Here is a 19,353-nt window from a genome sequence, read left to right as displayed (position 1 = left end):
GTTTCTAAATATATTGACTTTGATACCAATCCTATGCCAAGCGGATATGGATGATAGCTCCTTACATATTATTTTATAGTCTAAATTTTCATTTCATTTAAATATATATATATTTTATACATATTTTTCTAGTTTTTATATTACTTAATTGTGTCTGAAAATGATCATCTTGATAAGTTCATAATATCCAGTTACGTGTTATATAGTCAAAGAACACAGGCTACTTTTAATAATATTAAAATAATAATAATGCTTATCTCTTTTAGCTCAAAAGAATAATAATAATAGACTTGAAGTCCTGTGGATGACGAAACCGCTATTAGCCAACGAGAGTTGATTTAGTTGATAAGGTTTCTACATCATGTGTGGCCTATCAGTGTTGGTTATAATTTCATATATAAATTCATATTGGTGGTAATTAGCAGTTTGGTGCCACATGTAAGTTTTTTTGCTCAAGCTTATGGGTCTGTTTTGACGCTGGTGGTGAGAGTAATCAATCTCCCCCTAAACTTTTATTCACCAAAAGAATAAATAAATAAAAAGCCAGATATATACTCTGGCCGTCCAAAATGGTCCATCGGTTTAGGGGTACTTTTTTTGTTTGATTTCTGTCGACCCTCAACAACGTGCCATTTTTCATCAAGGACACTGATAATTTAATTGTCTACTTCTCCAAAATCAACTTGAGCAAGTGGTTGGAACTGTTTGCTTAGGTAACACTTTCAATCGTGATGCATACACAAAATACTTTAACGGTAAGAGTTAAAATACGCCTGAACGATTGCCAGTAGCACTTTTTCCAAATGGCGCGTGATAATTTCTTGGAGCTCAGCTTTGTAGTCGGCAATATCAGTAAAGTAATATTAGTCGGGGACAAAACTGCATATTTTTAATGGCCGTCGACGATCATGCTGTCAAATCGTATCATATTTTTTGTTTTCTAATTTGGCATTTTCTTAATTACTGCTAGGACACAGCCCGTGTATTTCACTTGTATAATACATGCCCACCAAACACCTGCCACCAAGGAACCACTTGAATATATGTATCTCATACCAAACATTACCCTACCTTCAAGAACCAATTGTGGTTTCAAGGGATGTTTTTCTAATGGACGAGAATGAACGAAATTCGAACTTGAAATCTCTTTTAATATGATGAGTTTCGAGGAATTAAGTGTAAGGAGTTGTGTTTGTTTTTTTCGCAAATCAAAACCAGCTTAAGACCCATGCATTATGCATATAATCAAATGACTCAAAATGATTTGATCATGAAAGTTACAATCATGTCATGATAAGAAAAAGTTGGAGTTTGAGGGTAGGGCCCAATATTTGATTATGTTTTTATCTCACAGTATACTGATTTGGAGGTGTGAGTACAAATACTCAAAGATTTGCAATCATCAACATTCTATGCCAACCAACAGTTAAGTATTCAACTACCTATCAAAGGTGGACTAGAACCCACTCTTTCCAACTACCATTCTTCTCTGGCTTCCTCACCTCACCACCCATTCTTCCCTCTATCCGTAGACAACATTTTCTTAGGAATCTTCCTCCTATTTATACTACTCAGATTATTTGCCTTCAGTTTCAAACACAGTTTCCTGCACTTGCTCCTTTCTATCAACTTAACCACTTCAAATTTGCGGCTTCAGTTTGTCTCATACTTTCAACTACTTCAATGGCTGACTTGGATCACTCCACCTCTGATGACAATTCTGTGGATTCTAGAGGTACCCCTTTGAAATTTGATGTTAATTTCCCAATCATTCTACTTGGTTTTTCCAATTTTCTACTCCATTGTCTGACTTGGATCAAAACATTCCAAGAGCCTAGAGGCCCCCTTTCAATCCATTGAAAGGATTTTATTGGTTGTTCCAAATTATACAAACTAGCTGTCCAATTTTCTACTTGTTATGATTCTTTCATAGGGCGATCCTTTGAAATCTGTGTAATTCTTTCAATGTGACTCTGATCAAAAGTCAAACGCATTACTTCACCAAAAAAAATTATTGGTTTTACAACTATTTTAAATATGTAGTCCTTTTGATCAAACATGATGCATGAACTCAATTCCTTGATGACTTGTGTTTTAGATCAACTCACAAATAGACACCTTTTTATCTCAATTTGTTGCAGAGGAAAGTAGTCAAGACTCTAAGCTTCACTTCTCAGAAGATGAGGAAACTCTAATCACTAGGATGTTTAACCTGGTTGGTGAGAGGTGAGCTAATCTCTTCTTCTTCTTTTTATGTCTAATTTTCTCCTACTTATCTAAAGTTTCCTGAATTTTGGATAAGCTAATATGGTGTTTACAAATATATCTCTCAGGTGGTCTCTGATTGCTGGTAGAATTCCTGGAAGATCAGCAGAGGAGATTGAAAAGTACTGGACTTCAAGATACTCAACAAGTGAATGAAGTGCCAGACCAAGAATGGTGTCTCTCTCTCTCTCTCTCTCTGTTAGAGCAGAAAATTTTGGGGTTGTTATTAACAAAGTTTGGTTGTACTTAATATGCATGGGTTTTTTCCAGTTTGCATTGCTTAAACAAAGGAAGCTGTAGTATGATCAGGGTTTGCTTGCAATCAAATGGGGCAATTATTCTGCAAGTTCCCATCTTTGTACAATAGTTATTGGATTAATGATGTTTTGGTTTTCAGTTTTTTTGTTTGTAACTTCTGTTATGCGAGCTCTAAGTGGAAGTAAATTTGGTTGGTTTTTTAGCTGCTTGATGTCAGTGATCAATTGGTATAAAGAATTTAGAACACAAAGCCCAATCTGGTGCTTGTGTTATCTTCAGTACTGACTGTTGACTTGAATTGAAAACCCAATAATATATTATTATCATGTGGAAGAACTTATGGTCCCCTGCACGCATTCTGACAAACCCAATACAATAATCCTAATAATATTAAAAGGGAATATAAGGGAGGAAAATACAGTTTACAGGACCTTTTGATATAAAAGGGTCTATATCGGACCAAAGTAAAGAGACTGGTTTGTCCAAAGGCCATACTGCACTATATCAGCTTTGTCATGTCCTGGTTCTTTCAAGTTTGAGCTATCTGCCATGGCTCCTAGTCATGGCAACAAGAAAGAGAAAATGAAAACGACCTTCAAATAATTTATTTTTGGGTCTGGAAATTGCTTCATATGGACACAACCTTATCCAAAAAATGATGTAGAGTAGATGGCAGAAACAATCGAAGAGAAGTTGGAGAGACGTACAAGCAAGGACAAATCATTAAAATTGCAAGTTTCGGCCTCAAGCTCATATTTAGGCCCATGACACGTCGCTTCAAAAGAGAACGGCAGAACGGCGTCACGAGTAAAACTCATTACTTTGCCATGACGTAGGGGTATTTTCTGGCATCTGAGATTGATTAACATATAAGGGCATCCAAAATCGAGTTTTTATATTTTATCAGTTTTTTGAAACTTTGTTAATTTTCCTATTTTAATTCATTTTGGATTCCTAGGGTCTCTAGGGTATTTAAATCAACTTTAAATCTGTGGTTAGGGTTATGTGATGTTATTTTCAGATTTTCAATAAACTTGGGGCTCCTCATTCTTCTTGATGGATTTCAAAGTTATGTTCTAGGCTATAGTTTTAGCCATTCAATTATCACGCCACGTCAAAAAATCTTCACGCAACATTACAAAACAAACAAGGCCAAGCCAACTCAGCTAAACCCACAAGGGAAAGCAAAGACATATGCAAGCATGAAAAACATGAATAAATTAAGCCAATCACATCGGAGAGTAGCTGAATTCTCAATGGCAAAGACTCAAAATCAGTCGTTTTCCTTTTTCTGTGGTTATCTCCAGACTATTCTACCTAATATATTAATCAATATCCATATGATGACAGCTAGAAGTTGTTTAAGTTTCCTACATGCTAAAACAAGAGAAGAAGAGTTAGAAAACTCTTTATAACAATTAAAAAGGTGAAATCTGAAGGGGAGCATTTGGTATTGTCAGAAAAGATGAAGAAGAAGGAATCAACCGACTTTTGCAGAAAGCGAAGTTTGTTAAGATTCAACATGTAAAAAAATCCATCCCTGTTGATAGATTCATAGGAAAATTGGAACCTAAGCTGGAACATAATCATGACTTTAAAGATAAAAAGCACGGTTATGAGAAGAAAGTGGTCTAAAAGAGAACCAGTGACTAAACGCACTTAGACATTTGGCAAATGTAAATTTTGTAGTCTTTTCTTTTCTGGCCTGTGATCTTATTTTATTATCTTATAATACTGTATGCCGCAAATGATTTGTCCTGGCATGGGTGAAGACCGTTAGCTAGAGTAAGCGGTAGCATCATGAAAAACCACATGCAAAACGATATGAAATGAAAACATGGAAATCATGGGGATCATCAATGGATGCATATTTTAAAAAACAGGGGCAAGCGCACCCTCCATCCCTAAAGAACGAGCAACCCCAGGGATTGATAGTTAGCCGCTCTAAACAAGCTTCATAGTACCTTAGATTTCATTTAATTGATCATGCCGATTCACAATCTAATCAATAGTTTCTCTTCTCCAATTGGAGACACACCGATTGACGAGTTTGATTATATTTTTCGATAAGATTCATAATCTTAATCAATTGTTTAGTGACTGAAAACAACCTAGACTGGATTATGTCTAATTAATCATACTATTCACAAATGTGCAAGGATTATCAACAAAATAAAAAATGTCGCTCAACACATTTACTCTTTACCTGCTTATGCATTCATAGCACAAGATTTGGCATTGTTGTGTTGTGAACACAATCGCTGTTAGATTTGCTTTGAGAGAAATCAATGTTAGATTTGCTTTGAGAGAAATCAATTGTGAAAGAAAGTAGTTTGGCATTTGGTAAACTTTTTGTTAAAAGTGATGTTAGTACAATAATCAGTTTTTGAGTGTTTGATAAATTTTTGTGTGAAAGTGTTGTGAGCTGTGGATAATGACTAAAAAGAACATTATGATGAATTAAATCTTCTATTCAAGTGTTTCAAATTCTCCACTTAAATAATGAAATTATTTAGGGGACTGGTCTATGGTTTGAAATGGAGCATCTAATTAAAAAGCATCATTTTTTTCTTTTTACTCAAGTTGTTATCTTTGTAGTATGAAATGAAATGGGCTGGGTTCACTCTCTCGAGTCTTCTCTGGTAAGAAATAAGAATTTGGTTCTTAACAAGCAGGAGCAAGGAATTGTCCATTTAAATAATCGAATTAAGGGTCCATATTGGTTTTTGGGTCACCTTGAAGAAAAGCAAATTGTTTATTGTTCAATGCAAAAACCTTTGCCATTTCATTTCTAAAGCTTCTTCTTCATCAGTAAGATAGTAACAAGGGGAAAAACGAGTCATGGCTACTTTGTCTCATGGCTTTCTAATCATTTCGTATTCCAGTTGTCATTGCCGAATCATTAATCTCAAAGAAGATCACAAGGTCTATTTTTGGGGTTTCTCTAGAGAATGAGTGACTATGAAATCGGTATTTCTAAGATTTACAGGAAGAAGGATAATATTAATCTTACCGATCGCTGTTATCATATCAGTTTGATTTGTAATTGTACCATAATCAGCGAGCTTCCCTAACCCCAATTGAGAAGAATGAAATTGACAAGAAAAATAAACCTAATATATCTCTTACCTGAGTCTTCTAGCTTTTAAAGAAGGCTTCAATTGATCCAACAAGAAAAATTGAAGAACAAGTGGAAGAGAAGGAGAAGAGCTCCTCTTCCACTCGTGAACAAGTGAGCGTGGAAGAGAGCAATGGGAAGGAGAAAACTAAAACGAGGAGAAAAGAGACACGAGCAAGAAATAGATGGGGTTATTTTTGGAATTTTGGAATTTTCATTAAAGTCATAGCGCACTCTCCCAACTAATTACCACATAATCAAAAAATGAAAGCAGCTCATTAGATGCTTTCGCTAATTATTTTATCTCACAACAATTATTTACAATAAGTGATTTTTTTTTTTTTATTTCTCACCAAATAGGCTGGGCTTTCAAAAATTTCGAAATAATCACTTATAACTCCAAATAAGTAATGCCAAACGGGCACTAAGTTGGATTGGATTATGTTTATTCATGCTAGGCCATGTAATATGACATTCCAATTAATCCAACCTCTTAATCATGTGTAATACCAAACACATCATTGGATTTGTGTTATTCTCTTCAATTCGGTTCAATTCCAGTTTCCAAACATGAAATGAGGAGTTTTCTCCATTTTCTCTCACTCATTAATTAATAAAATAATTTCTCTAAAAAAAAAATTAAAAAAAAATAAAATCATAAATATAATTTGTATATTAATTTTTGCGGGCCTAGAAACAATGGCTCTTGCTTGCCCCCGTAATAGAAGTGTTGGGCCTAGTTGAAATTGACACATATGATGGGCCATCTAGATAAATCATTACCATACATTATAGTTCTCTAGTCTTTAGATAGAACTTTATGCGACACATGAACTAGTGGTACTAATAATCAATTAACTTGTATGGTAGGTAACTATTTTAACAATATTATAAATAAATAAAACTATCTAACCAGTCTATACTTGTAAATTAACATTACTCAAAACATTGTAATATATAACCTGTCACAAGCAAATCTGCCTCTAACAGGGCATCATAGTTCTCTAAAGAGGCTAACAAGAATACCAAAATCAAAGTCGAAGTGTATCGCAGGTGAGGAATCCAGTCGTCAAGAAGGAGATACTAGGAAGAGACATGGTTTAGCTGAAAGGTGTACCCAGTTGAACTTGTTACTTCATTTAATAACGTGGCATATATACGTCACGTGATATAAAAATATGGTATATAACACAAAATATGATAAGATTAGTATTGTTGAACATAAAATGAGTGATGCAATTATTTAGAAAAAGAGAAGGAATGAGAGAGATTCCAAAGATATGTGAGATAAGAAGGTTCTTTGTTCCACCTCGAAATGCTCAAAATCCAAAACATGCTGCCCTGCCAGAATTATCAGCAGCAATTGAGGACCACTCGAAATGAGTTGATTGCGCCTTCTACGTTCTCAATCTCCCATTTCCCAAAGAAAACCTCCTCCTTCCTCATATTCTCACAAGGAAGGATGTGTTCAAATTCATACCATTATTATTATGTTTATCTCAATTCAATATACTCATCTGGTGCGCATATATCGTCATTTTCAGACGGTGCAAATATATCTATCCCCTCCATGTCCATGACGTATATACATGTTATCCCAATCTTGATTTTTCTACTGCATATGATATGCTATAACTGCCCACTTGCCAACCAGACCATATAATTTACCAATAAGAAAATGTTAATGAATTAAGACCCATATGTGTAATGCATGTGTATGGCATGACGTTCCGAGAGTTTGATTAACCATGCATTCTGTTCATAGCATGCATGACCGGTCAATCAAAGAACGACACGTGGAACAAGGGATCCACGAAAAGGACCCGTTAAAACCAGTAATCAATTGCGTCCCACAAAGTACCATCGGCAGGATGTGAGTCTTTCGCACCATGAGCTGCTGATCATGACAAAAGACCACACTTCATTAGGAATTTCTCACAAGGACATGTGGCGCTTCCTCAGGCAATGCCCACAATTTCACATCGAAATCCCACTCAAGATGCACATCTCCCGAAGTCTATAAATAGGGGCGCAAGTCCCCAAAACAAGGTAACTGAGACATTTATATATTCAGTAATCACTCTGTCCAGATCACTAATCACTCCATACTCGATACTAACTTAAGTATTGGAGAGTCTTCGGCCGGTAACCACACCAATACCAAAGGTCTTACCGCTAGTTCTTTATCTTGCATTATATCCACTCTGTCGAAGACCATGCAGGGCCGAAGGTGACATCATTCCTAAGTTGGACCAAAAGTATCCGACCATTTTTTGCGCATCAACATATGCAAATGAGAGATTTTTTTTCTCTTCTTTCTTTTCTGGTCAATTTTAGCCACTTCTGCTGCAAGATAATGTGCAAAGAAATGAAGGGTAAACATACCAATAGAGAAAACTTCATGAGGATAAGATTGTCATCTAGTTAGGAGATAGGGTTATCCATCCAGAGAGCTTCACCTAGCTAGCTCCTTGGGAAAGTCCAAATCCCCAAATCATGCAACCCTTTATACGACTCATCTCACTCATGCTCATGGCCAATCTAACAAACTCTTGCAACCCTTTTTACCCAATTAAAAGGGCTATAACATATGAACTGAAGAATTATATATACAAGGAAAGTTTAAGCTTCAACCTAATATTACAGAAGATAAATGCTAAGTTTTTCTTTCTTCTGTTATCCACATGCCTCCAGATCGAATGTATATATGTTACAGAAGCCGTGTGCATTTATCCACATCTGTCACGGCTGTGTGACTGTGTCAAATGTTTTTTGTTGCCACCTGGACAGAAAGACGCATTGCCCAGACCAGAAAGAGAGAACCGTAGAACAGGGTTTTTCAAGGCTTTGGGTAAGGTTTAAAGGACAAAAGCAACAAACCAACTCTGGTGCTACTTTAACTATAACTTGAGCTAGGTTGGATTTTAATCTCATCGATCACATGCAGTTAAGAAGAACAAACAAGTAAATAAATCATGAATCTTCTCAACTTCATCTTGTACAAGCTATTATGTTCGACAAAAGAATGAGCCAACGATGTATATCAGAGTTTCACGGGAAATAATCTTCTCAAGTCCTTTATCATGAATGGGAGAAGCCTAATTATGCTACAATTTTATCTGGTTCAATCTTTAGTCAACAATCATTTATTTCGATGTCGAAATTTTCATCCCTTGGTCTACATTGATGGCTCGATATTGGGTGTCTCATCTTAAACAAACCAAAAACATTTGTCACACACACACACAAACTTTTGTATATGAGCATCAAAAGAAATAATAACCAGCTAAGATTTAGTTCATATGCAGAAACCAGAAAGCAAATTGAAGAACAATAAAAGTGGCCTAGCTAGGCACATCTGGGGCAGTTGAAGAACTAAAGTAATAATAAAAAAAGCAAACAGAAAAACAGAATCAGTTACTCTTCTTTTATCGTGTTATAAAAAATAATGACATCATCCAAAATTGGAAGAAGAAGACAATTAAGCATGGTGACTCAGGATTGTTAGAGAACTAGTGCATGCCATCACCCTACGTGCCTGCAAATGCAGCTCCCATGGGACAAGTTTCGCTTTTTTTTCTGCAAAAGATAAACAATGAAATATATTTATTACATGATAAAAATAAATATTTAATATCGAGAAGCACAGTGGAAATTTCTTGGTTTTTGTTTCTTTCTTATCCACAAGGGTAGAGTTTTAGCATTGTCGCAAGAACTTGTTACCTCTACCCCGCTGGTGTTATAAATATTGGGACTTGGAAGAGCTTTCTCATGAACTTCTCCTACTTGTTTCACAAAGATTTCATACCAAAAACAAGTTCTAGCCATGGCTGCATCTTACTCAGTGCCTTCAATGGTAAGCCATGAACAACCTTTCTCTCTTTTTCTTCATTTTTTCTGTTAGTTGTGTCCTTGCTTGTAGTTCTCTCCTAGGATTTGCCTAATTTGAGCTATTTCTATACTGCATTATAATAATATTCGAGCACTTTTTCAGTGTTTCATATAATTGGTTTTCCCTAGTTTCATTTAGTCTGTTCATATTTTATACTGAGGATTCGGTTTCATTTTTTGTACCTAGTCTCATCACCCAAACAAACTTCTATACGTCTGGTCTGGCGCATTGCAACTGGCTCTCACAATAGTCGGTGATAGGTGTGAGTGAGACCTACATTTTTTGCAGGTCCCACACCTTTTCTACTACGCCGGGCGTATAGAAGGAGCTAGACTCTCTAACCAGGCCCAATGTTATGATTAAAAAGGAAAGAAAATTTGACCTTAAATACTTAAGTTCTCACAGATGGCTTATTAGCATGCATGGCATCAATTGTTGCCATTGAGTTATGGATATGTGGGTTAATTTGGTCAAGGAGGAGCTTGCCATTCCTAAAAAGTTGATAAATTTGTTAAAAAGTGATAAGTATTTCATTCTTCTTTGAAAGATCATGTACCTATATTTGCATGTTTCTATATGATATGTATGCACTTGATGTTGTTATGAATTATACGAATTTCCAATTAAAATGAGTTCAAAATTAAGCAATGCAAATTGCTTTTCTACATGTTTGTAACTACGCCGGAATTTTGTATACAGATAATGGAAGAAGAAGGAAGGTTTGAAGCCGAGGTAGCAGATGTGCAGGCATGGTGGGGCTCAGAGAGGTTCAAGCTAACAAAACGTCCATACGCAGCTAAAGACGTTGTGGCACTAAGAGGGACCCTTAGACAAAGCTATGGCTCAAATGAAATGGCCAAAAAGCTGTGGAGAACTCTCAAAACTCATCAAGCCAACGGCACATCCTCAAGAACTTTTGGTGCACTAGACCCAGTCCAAGTCACCATGATGGCCAAGCATTTGGACACCATTTATGTCTCCGGTTGGCAATGCTCGTCTACACACACCAGCACCAATGAGCCTGGTCCTGACCTTGCTGATTATCCCTATGACACCGTCCCAAACAAGGTGGAGCATTTGTTTTTCGCGCAACAATACCATGATCGCAAGCAAAAAGAGGCGCGGATGAGCATGAGCCGGGAAGAGAGGGCTAGAACCCCTTATATTGATTACTTGAAGCCAATAATTGCTGATGGTGATACTGGTTTTGGTGGCACCACAGCAACTGTTAAGCTTTGCAAGCTTTTTGTGGAGCGTGGCGCTGCTGGTGTTCACATTGAGGACCAGTCCTCTGTGACCAAAAAATGTGGTCACATGGCAGGGAAAGTGCTTGTTTCTGTTGGTGAACATATTAATAGACTTGTGGCTGCAAGGTTGCAATTTGATGTCATGGGAACTGAGACTGTCTTGGTGGCTAGAACTGATGCAGTTGGCGCTACTTTGATCCAAACCAATGTGGACACCAGAGACCATCAGTTTATATTTGGGGTAACAAACCCGAATCTCAGAGGGAAGAGTTTGGCTACCCTTCTAGCTGAAGCCATGGCTGCTGGCAAAACAGGAGCTGAGCTGCAGGCCCTTGAGGACAATTGGATTTCAATGGCACAGTTGAAGACATTTTCTGAGTGTGTCACAGATGCAATTAAGGCCATGAACGTCGGTGAACATGAGAAAAGGGGGAGACTGAATGAATGGATCAACCATTCTAGCCCTGATAAGTGTTTGTCAAATGAGAAAGGCCGCGAGATTGCTGAGAGGTTGGGGCTTAAGAACCTCTTCTGGGACTGGGACTTGCCTAGGACCAGAGAAGGGTTCTATAGGTTCAAAGGGTCTGTGATGGCAGCTGTTGTGCGTGGCTGGGCTTTTACTGATCATGCTGATATTATTTGGATGGAGACAGCGAGCCCCGACATGGTTGAGTGCACCCAATTTGCCGAGGGGGTGAAGTCTCTGCAGCCTGAGGTCATGTTGGCTTATAATCTATCACCATCTTTCAATTGGGATGCATCTGGAATGACTGATGATCAAATGAAGGACTTCATTCCGAGGATAGCAAAGTTGGGGTACTGCTGGCAATTTATAACACTGGCTGGTTTCCATGCTGATGCGCTTGTGGTCGACACTTTCGCGAAGGACTATGCTAGGAGGGGAATGCTGGCTTATGTTGAGAGAATCCAGAGGGAGGAGAGGAACAATGGAGTTGACACACTTGCTCATCAGAAATGGTCTGGTGCTAATTTCTATGATAGGTACCTTAAGACTGTCCAGGGAGGCATTTCTTCAACTGCTGCTATGGGCAAAGGCAAGTCATTCTAAATGTTTTGTTCTCTTGGTAAAATGAAAGTGTGATTAATTACATTATTGACCATCATTGTTTCATTTTTGTTTCTTCTTTTGCAGGAGTGACTGAAGAACAATTCAAAGAATCATGGACCAGGACAGGAACCACAGATCTGAGTGAAGGAAATATTGTGATTGCCAAGTCAAGAATGTAAGAGACAGAGAGAGAGCCACTTGAATTGAGTTTGGTCCAAGGGTACTTTGGGACATTATCCAGCTCATATATTGTGGGAACTGGGGTAGAATAATGTGCTGAAATATATGATATAGGTGATTGGGACCTTCTGGGTATATTTTTTTTTGTTTTTGCTACCTAGTGCATTCTAGTACTTCTTTTGTTAGTCTCTAAAGTGAGGACCAAACTTGTTCTTGTGTACTGTAATGGGATATTTTTCCTTTTCAAGTTTGAAATGTATCCTTCCATTCCTATTAATTCCTCTGTTTCCTCATCTGTTTGTTGAAGTTTTCCATAAATGCTGCATGCATTTAAAGTAGTAACAGTTCCCCTACTTCCTCCCTACGAGAAAAACTTAGTTGCAACGAGGATAGCAAAATAGTGTTTTTCCCGTTTCATGGAAGTCGCAAAATAGTGTTATTCCCGTTTCATGGAAGTCTTTCTCCCTCCCTATCCTCAAAAGAATCAGCTACAAGGAGTAAATGGCTTACAAGGCATGCTGGGTAAGAGAAAAATCATGAATTTTCTCTTCTTATTTCTCATAATTTACTCGGTTGTTTTTTCTGATTCTGGTTTCATTTTCCATCAAAGCTTTTGTATTGCCTTTATTAGCATCAATTATGATAACTTCACAGTTTTTTGTCTGGTCTCATCAATTAGCTGCCAGTGGTCTTCATCAAGCATTTTTCTTTCTTTTCTTCACAGCTATTAAGTAATTCTTTTTCCTTTTTCTATCTGACATGAATAAAATTCAGAACTTACAGAAAGAGTACGCAGCTCATTATTGAACCCCAACTCTGCAGTTGCTAATCCTGCCTGACTTTCCTGAAATCAGTTATGTAATTTTCTGTTGTTTTGAAGTCTCATAAAAGAAGAAAATCATGATGATGAAAGCCAATACACGATCTGACATTGTTTCTGAATAATTGTGTCTTTACGGAACCAATTCCTCTTCCCCTCCCCACCAAAAGAAAAAAGAATAAAAAATTACGGAGAAAAAGATGCACCTTGTAATTATTGAGTAAAGATAGGCTGAGTATCTGTGCTGAAAGGAAGATTGCCAACCTTGCACTGCTTAATTACTTCTTCCATGGCTTCAGAATGGAGAGCACAATGATGAGTGCAGTAATCAAGAGCAAGATTATGGAAATCATCATGCATTTCCTTGACTTCTTTTGCAAGCTCTTTGCAGTTTGTAGAGCATCTGTCCCTGATTGTACATGGTCCACTGCATTTGTCACCTGTGGACCAAAGACAAATAATACAATTTACTCAATGAGTTTTTTTCAAATTGCACCAGAGTAAAGTTAGACCTGTTTAATTTTATGAGAGGCAAGGTAAGCATGCATTAACAAAATTGCATTGGATCAGACCAAAAACAAAAACAAAAATGCATTGGGCCAATGTCCATTTGAAGTTGATCCAAAGGAGGGCCATTTCTTATGTCCTCAACCCAAAACAAGCCCTGTTCGTAAATAAGCCCAAAACAACCCAACCCAATATATCATCAATTCCCAAAATCAACCCTCATGAGTGTCATACCATAAGTGAAGAACAAAAATTAAGATGTACCTTATAAGAGGGATATAATTAATCTCCAAAACCCACCAAATATCATAAATGAAGAAGAAAACATACAATCGATCTAATTTGTAATTTAGGCGTTAAACTATCAATGCATACATATAGTAATCTTCAATTTGTTAGGTCAATTCACACGATCACAAATAGAAATCAAATTATGAATCGTAACCCTAGTTTGAAATCTAACCACCCTAAAAACCTCTTAACACCATATGGACAGCCACTGCAGTGTTGAATTGGATTGGTTATATTATAATGGGAAGGAAGGCAAATGAAGGACAATAACTGTTGGGTTAGAGGTATAATAGCCAAGGCTTAGGTTAGTATAAAGGTGGTTGAATTCTCGCGCGTTATATGCAACTTCTCTCTCACAACATGCATATAAGTCTCACTAGTTTATAATGAAACCTAAATCCACATGGTGAGGAAAAAAAAACGTTACATATAACCGGCGCGTTATATGCAACTTCTCTCTCACAACATGCATATAAGTCTCACTAGTTTATAATGAAACCTAAATCCACATGGTGAGGAAAAAAACACGTTACATATAACCGGCTCGTACAAAAATTCAAACGTTGAAAGATGTCACTAGGTTGAACCTGGTTTAGGCGGAATGGATTTGTTAGCAGTTTTGGAAGTAGTGGAACCTAGGGTTGGAGCCCATTTTCATTATCTTCATTACCTCCAGAAGACAAGGCAGGCCATTTTTTTCAAAAGACCACACAAGGGTAAGTGGATACATCCAACCTGCAGGACGTTTAGCCTCCTTGAAAAATAATCATATATAAAAAGAATTTCTGATTTTGATTAATTAAAATCATGAAATAGAAAGTGGCGAATTGGCATATGATAACACACTGATATATGAGACAAAAAGTTAATATAATATAATTGCATGTAAATTTTAATAAGTCTTTTAAATACTATGAAAATTTTGATTTAAAAAAAAACAAAAACAAGTTTATAAATTCCATATGGTTGTTGCTAATAAGAATAATATTTAGATAAAATTAAATATTAATATAATCCATCCTTTTTTATATGTTAGGAGAATTTTATTCATTGATACATTTTTATTAGACATGACTCTTGTCCCTGCATTTGAAAATTTAAAAAAATATTAAAAGAGTGAAACATTTTTTTTAAAATAAGAAAAGGTCAAATTGTCAATACCGCAAAGAAATTATAATGCATGTCTCAAAGCAATCCCCTTGATGAGGACAACCTTACAATCGTTTTCAATTCGTAGTATGACATGTACACCACCATGAATAAACCGAGCTTCACAAGAATACACACAAAATAAAACATTTAAAAGCCAGAAGAGAAGAAGAAAGCAACATAAAAACAAAAACAAAAAACAAACAAAAATCAACAGAAAAAATCACAACTAAACAAGTAAGACACTCAGTCCTCCCAGAGGTGAAACTGAAAATAATAACCCATCTATATTACATGGTGAAGAGACAAGGGCAGACTCAAGCACCCTAGCCACTTTTCCATGGTTTGAGGACACTGACAACTATAATAGCAACTATTATTAAGAGAATAATGATGGCAATGCACATCCATTTTCGGGAGTTCTTCTGGAGTTTCTTTGCTTTTTGAAGTGCAGTGTTCCCAGATTGAACATGATCGACTGCATTCGTAACCTGGACAAGATTCCGATCAACACATAACGCAAAGCAATACACAATTACACATGCAGCGCAGACATATATATGCACAAGAGGATGCATGTCTAAGGATGCAAAGTTAGAAGTAAACCTGAGTTTCAATGTTGTCTAAAGTCTCTCCTTGAGCCTCAACCAAGACTGCCATATCGAGGTATATCTGAAAATTTAATAAAAAATCATATTAGAGAAGGTTAGTTTCAGGTGGATGGGCCAAACCTCATGGTATAACACACATACCTGATGCAAGTCAAGAAGCTTTTTCTCAATTTCTTTTACAGTGTCATGCCTCTCCTGAATTTCTTCCACAGTATTTAGCACCTGGAATCAGAGTACCATATATAATTCTCACAGTTTCAGGCTAAACTTTCCCAAGCGGAAAACAAGGAGAAACTTAGAATTATCCGGATAAGAAGAATCATAAGGAGTATACCTGTCCCCTTCCCATTTCTTGAACTGCCTTTTGGAATATTTGCTCACTATTTCCAGTTTCTATCAGGTTGTCAATTGTCTAACACAGTCAACAACTTAGGCAAATTAGAAACACTCTCAAAGGAAATTGGACCTAAAATTCAAAAATCAGGAATCGGGCTCACCTCCTCATCTGGTCTGGTTCCCGTAACTGCAAGTGCAATGTGTAAAGATATGATCATTCATCAAAAAATACAATGATAGAATTATAACACCACTGTCTTAATATGTAACTTTTATACTCTAATTGCTTGTCTTGAAGAGGCATTCAAACCTGTAATGACTCTTCTCTCCACAACCTCACGATATTCATCTTGGATTCGTTGTCTGAGGGTCTGGAATATAATACATTGGTGAGAAGAAAAGAGCAGAGGAAAATGAGTAAAAGAGTAACGAACAGAATGTGTAGATACACATATACCTGAAACTCAATCATTATCTCCCTAAACTTTTTTGTCAAGGAACTGCCACACAGAAAAGTAGTTTACAAATCAAATCATTTATGATTAGCCTATAGAGAGTTAAGAATTCTAAAATATAATATATAAGGACTCTATACAAACTTTGTCATGTTCATTCTTGATCTGTCAACGCCTGTTCCCTTCTCACATCCAGGCTTTTGTCGATTGGCTAAGTTCTGGAGAAAGGACAAGGGAAGTCATTAGATAGTTAGAAAACAGCTAACTAATATTAAACAAAGCTGGTATATTGAGGAAGAATTGTTAAAGTATTACATCTTTGCTTATTGCTTCTAGTTTTGTTTTGACACCACGTGCAATCTTTCCCACTTCATCAATATCTTTTTCCATCCGCTTTTTAATTGCTGAAAGAAGGATAATGGTGTTAGAATATTGCAGACAGAACAGAGATTAACAACATCAGTATAATGCACCGTAAACAGTTAGCAAGAATTATCCCCACGTTCCAAGCAGTCGGCCAAGTCTGCTTAAAATTGCTCCCAACAGAAAACCAAAACAAGTTCCTAGGTAAAGTGATCCATGCTCTGCTACGTGCTGATTCACAGTTAACTTTTTGTAGAACAATAGTATTGATGAAATTGCATTTTAAGGTGCAAGCTTTTCAAACTATGGGTGAGTTGGAAACAGCTTATACCTTTCATGGCAGATGCTTTTGTAACAGACTTCGACTCCTCATTTGCATCCTATACCAAAAATAAAAATAAAATCCAAAGTAAGTTTCTAGTTGCTGCCTTACACACACAGAGTTGAAATTCAACTGTCAAAATGAATCCTAGCACAAGCACAACAACATTACTTAGTCTTGACCATATTGCCAACTATGTTCATAGTACAAAGTGTTAGGCAATTGATAAACAACATGTCTGTCAAATATGTGTGGTGCAGATGTGAATGTTCTTTTATTGAATAAGTGAATGGATTTGTTAAGAAAGCAAAATTATCATTGAAGAACACAGTAACTGTACAAGAGGTCAGAGGTTTCAACATAAAGACCACAATCAAATACAAGATAGCCATATCAATACAGAACCAAAGCCAATGAAACTTAGATAAATCTGACCCCAATTCCAGGATTTAAAAAGATTAGAAGCTTATAATACAAACTAACGTACCTTAAGTTTTTTTAGAAGTCCGGAGAGCTTATCCACCTGTTTCTCAACCTCTTGTATCTAAATTACAAAACAAAAAACAAAAAAGAGGAAAAAGTAACTTGAGGAAGTGTTGACAGAAAAAGAAGAAAAAATAAATTAGAAGCAAATCTTAACCACATAAACCAATAGTAAAGAGTTTAAGAAGAAAACATAATACAAGCGTTTCATTAGGGATTTCTTTCTTCCTGCATCACTTAATTTCTATTATATCTTAAGAAAAAATTCACACAAATCCCAAATAAACTAAACGGTTTGGACTTCCAGTTTATGTATATGTAGTCTGCAACCAAATAAAACTTTGTGGATAGGAAAGACCTGCTTATTGAAAGCATCCATTCCCGTGTCAAAACTGCTAGGAACTGGCCTTCCCATTTCGATATCATTTGTTCCAGAAGGCTGAGCTCTTGCATCACCAACAAACGAATCCTAAAGCAGAGCACAATTACACAATATAAGCACTGATTACAACACGCTGAAAGAAAGAAAACACAAACTATCTTTTCACGAAAACCAAATTTTCAAAGGATGATGCAAAAAACACTTACAAATTAACCAATCTGTTGAACGCAAATTCAATTCAATTGGTTTAAAAAGTTTCGGGTGAACAAGATTTACTAATGAGAAAATATCTGATTTCAATGGTATTATCATTGTTAAACAAAAGCAATAAATATAAAGCCTTTTATGACAGAATCAGCAGTCTCTGGTCAGTTGCTAAGAAAACTCTGAATAACAAATTCATACATCAAAGACTTTTGACTTCCAGGGACCATTGGAAAAAATGCATCACTAAAACTGAGAACTCTGTTCTTTTCTTAAAAAAGACAGTAGGTCCCCTTTCAGTCAGTCATCTCATCAACTAAGGGGCAAAGTTAATATCAGTGAAAACTCAACTTTGAGTGATCTGTGATTCCTCTAATACAAGATTCATCTTAAATTACAAGTGGGTAATATCCAAAAGTTTGGAATTTACATGAAAATCACAGATAAAATTTGCCAGGCAGTCAAAAGCCAATCACCAGTAAAAAGGGTACCAATCCAAACCAAACTGCACCAACCCAGTTCTTAAGCAAAGCCAATAAACCCAAATTCAAATACCGAATTCAGAACATTTAAATCTTACTGACGAAATCCAATTGTCATCCAAGACAGTGCAAACTAACTGTTACTGCAAAATAGTAACAGTTTATGAATTTAATTAAAAAACCAAATTACCGTAAGCAGGTCGTTCATCTTGAACAAAATCAAAAGGCCTCAGAGAAAGAGCGCTCGCGAGAGAGAGTAAAGTTGGGAGATTGTGGAAGAAAGAGAGCTAGAAGAGTGACGCGGTCGTTGGCTTTGTTCGTTGGCCGGCGATATATCGAATAATAGAAGAGCCAAATTGACAGACAGACAGAGAGACAGGCAGGCAAACCCACACGCTCACACAAAGGGCGTTACATACGAATTTCAACAGTAACTTTACCAAATATTTTACGCTGTTTATGTATACAACGAGGTTCGGCTTCCTGTCTGACAGTTTGTGTTTGCCAATGTTTAATGTTTTCATTTTTATTGAAAGCCAATGTTTGATGTTTCCTTTTTTATTTTTTATTGCAAGCCAATGTTTGATGTTTGTGAGCTTATCCAAGATGTGATTAGGTGAATTGGTTAATATAGTGTGTCTGTCTCCTTATATTTGAATAAATTCGACTATCTCTTCATATATATATATATATATATATATATATATATATATATATTATCAAAATACCTCTTCGTACATTAAAATAATTTAAAATACCGCTTCGTGAAATTTTGGCTTTCGCCGCCTAAGAAGTTGGTTCCACAAGTTTAAGAAAAAAAAAAGGGAAGGTTTTTTTAATGTCTTTTCTAGTCAACAAATTGTATTCCAATTAGCTTAATTGGTGCAGTCTATTGCTCGCACATGGAGGAGAGTTGCCC

The 19,353-nt window shown here is 36.3% G+C and overlaps 3 protein-coding genes across 5 annotated transcripts; 2 read left to right on the top strand and 1 right to left on the bottom strand.

Moving 5' to 3' along the window:
• Positions 1-1,449: 1,449 nt before the first annotated feature.
• LOC110764247 (transcription factor CPC) lies at positions 1,450-2,725 on the top strand. Its single transcript, XM_021967170.2, has 3 exons — positions 1,450-1,735; positions 2,142-2,226; positions 2,334-2,725. The coding sequence occupies exons 1-3, from the start codon at positions 1,684-1,686 to the stop codon at positions 2,419-2,421; spliced, it is 225 nt and encodes a 74-aa protein (XP_021822862.1). The 5' UTR covers positions 1,450-1,683; the 3' UTR covers positions 2,422-2,725.
• A 6,612-nt stretch (positions 2,726-9,337) lies between these two features.
• Positions 9,338-12,306, top strand: ICL (isocitrate lyase). The gene is made up of 3 exons (XM_021967149.2): positions 9,338-9,497; positions 10,233-11,835; positions 11,934-12,306. Exons 1-3 carry the CDS (start codon positions 9,468-9,470, stop codon positions 12,026-12,028), a joined length of 1,728 nt encoding a protein of 575 aa, XP_021822841.1. The 5' UTR covers positions 9,338-9,467; the 3' UTR covers positions 12,029-12,306.
• A 740-nt stretch (positions 12,307-13,046) lies between these two features.
• Positions 13,047-18,925, bottom strand: LOC110764228 (syntaxin-132). Of its 3 annotated transcripts, none has more exons than XM_088250491.1 (13): positions 18,625-18,925; positions 17,725-17,835; positions 17,371-17,427; positions 16,893-16,941; positions 16,514-16,602; positions 16,343-16,416; positions 16,201-16,243; positions 16,054-16,114; positions 15,905-15,930; positions 15,742-15,819; positions 15,549-15,629; positions 15,403-15,468; positions 13,047-13,289 (listed from the first exon to the last, which is right to left on the bottom strand). In XM_088250491.1, the coding sequence occupies exons 1-13, from the start codon at positions 18,640-18,642 to the stop codon at positions 13,128-13,130; spliced, it is 915 nt and encodes a 304-aa protein (XP_088106617.1). In that variant the 5' UTR covers positions 18,643-18,925; the 3' UTR covers positions 13,047-13,127. The 3 variants fall into 3 exon arrangements, with proteins under 3 accessions (XP_088106617.1, XP_088106615.1, XP_088106616.1); XM_088250489.1 differs by lacking the exon at positions 13,047-13,289 and adding an exon at positions 14,806-15,287 and having other exon boundaries at positions 18,625-18,919; XM_088250490.1 differs by lacking the exons at positions 13,047-13,289; positions 17,725-17,835 and adding an exon at positions 14,806-15,287 and having other exon boundaries at positions 18,625-18,922.
• Positions 18,926-19,353: the final 428 nt, after the last annotated feature.

The sequence above is a fragment of the Prunus avium genome, chromosome 3 (genome assembly GCF_965620075.1).
Source record: "Prunus avium chromosome 3, drPruAviu1.hap1.1, whole genome shotgun sequence".
In the NCBI taxonomy this organism is placed as follows: Eukaryota; Viridiplantae; Streptophyta; class Magnoliopsida; order Rosales; family Rosaceae; genus Prunus; species Prunus avium.
The sequence above is the reverse complement of the archived record's forward strand: the minus strand, read 5'-3'. Positions and strand labels throughout refer to the sequence as shown.

What these genes read in the sequence shown, in the direction of transcription:
- LOC110764247 (XM_021967170.2), top strand. Translation starts at nt 1,684, where the DNA reads ATGGCTGACTTGGATCACTCCACCTCTGATGACAATTCTGTGGATTCT. An exon ending in CAATTCTGTGGATTCTAGAG is followed by an intron (nt 1,736 to 2,141) that starts GTACCCCTTTGA and finishes AATTTGTTGCAG; the next exon opens with AGGAAAGTAGTCAAGACTCT. An exon ending in TTTAACCTGGTTGGTGAGAG is followed by an intron (nt 2,227 to 2,333) that starts GTGAGCTAATCT and finishes TATATCTCTCAG; the next exon opens with GTGGTCTCTGATTGCTGGTA.
- LOC110764228 (XM_088250489.1), bottom strand. An exon ending in AAGAAATGGGAAGGGGACAG is followed by an intron (nt 15,630 to 15,741) that starts GTATACTCCTTA and finishes CTCTGATTCCAG; the next exon opens with GTGCTAAATACTGTGGAAGA. An exon ending in AGCTTCTTGACTTGCATCAG is followed by an intron (nt 15,469 to 15,548) that starts GTATGTGTGTTA and finishes TTAAATTTTCAG; the next exon opens with ATATACCTCGATATGGCAGT.
- ICL (XM_021967149.2), top strand. Translation starts at nt 9,468, where the DNA reads ATGGCTGCATCTTACTCAGTGCCTTCAATG. An exon ending in CTTACTCAGTGCCTTCAATG is followed by an intron (nt 9,498 to 10,232) that starts GTAAGCCATGAA and finishes TTTTGTATACAG; the next exon opens with ATAATGGAAGAAGAAGGAAG. An exon ending in AACTGCTGCTATGGGCAAAG is followed by an intron (nt 11,836 to 11,933) that starts GCAAGTCATTCT and finishes CTTCTTTTGCAG; the next exon opens with GAGTGACTGAAGAACAATTC.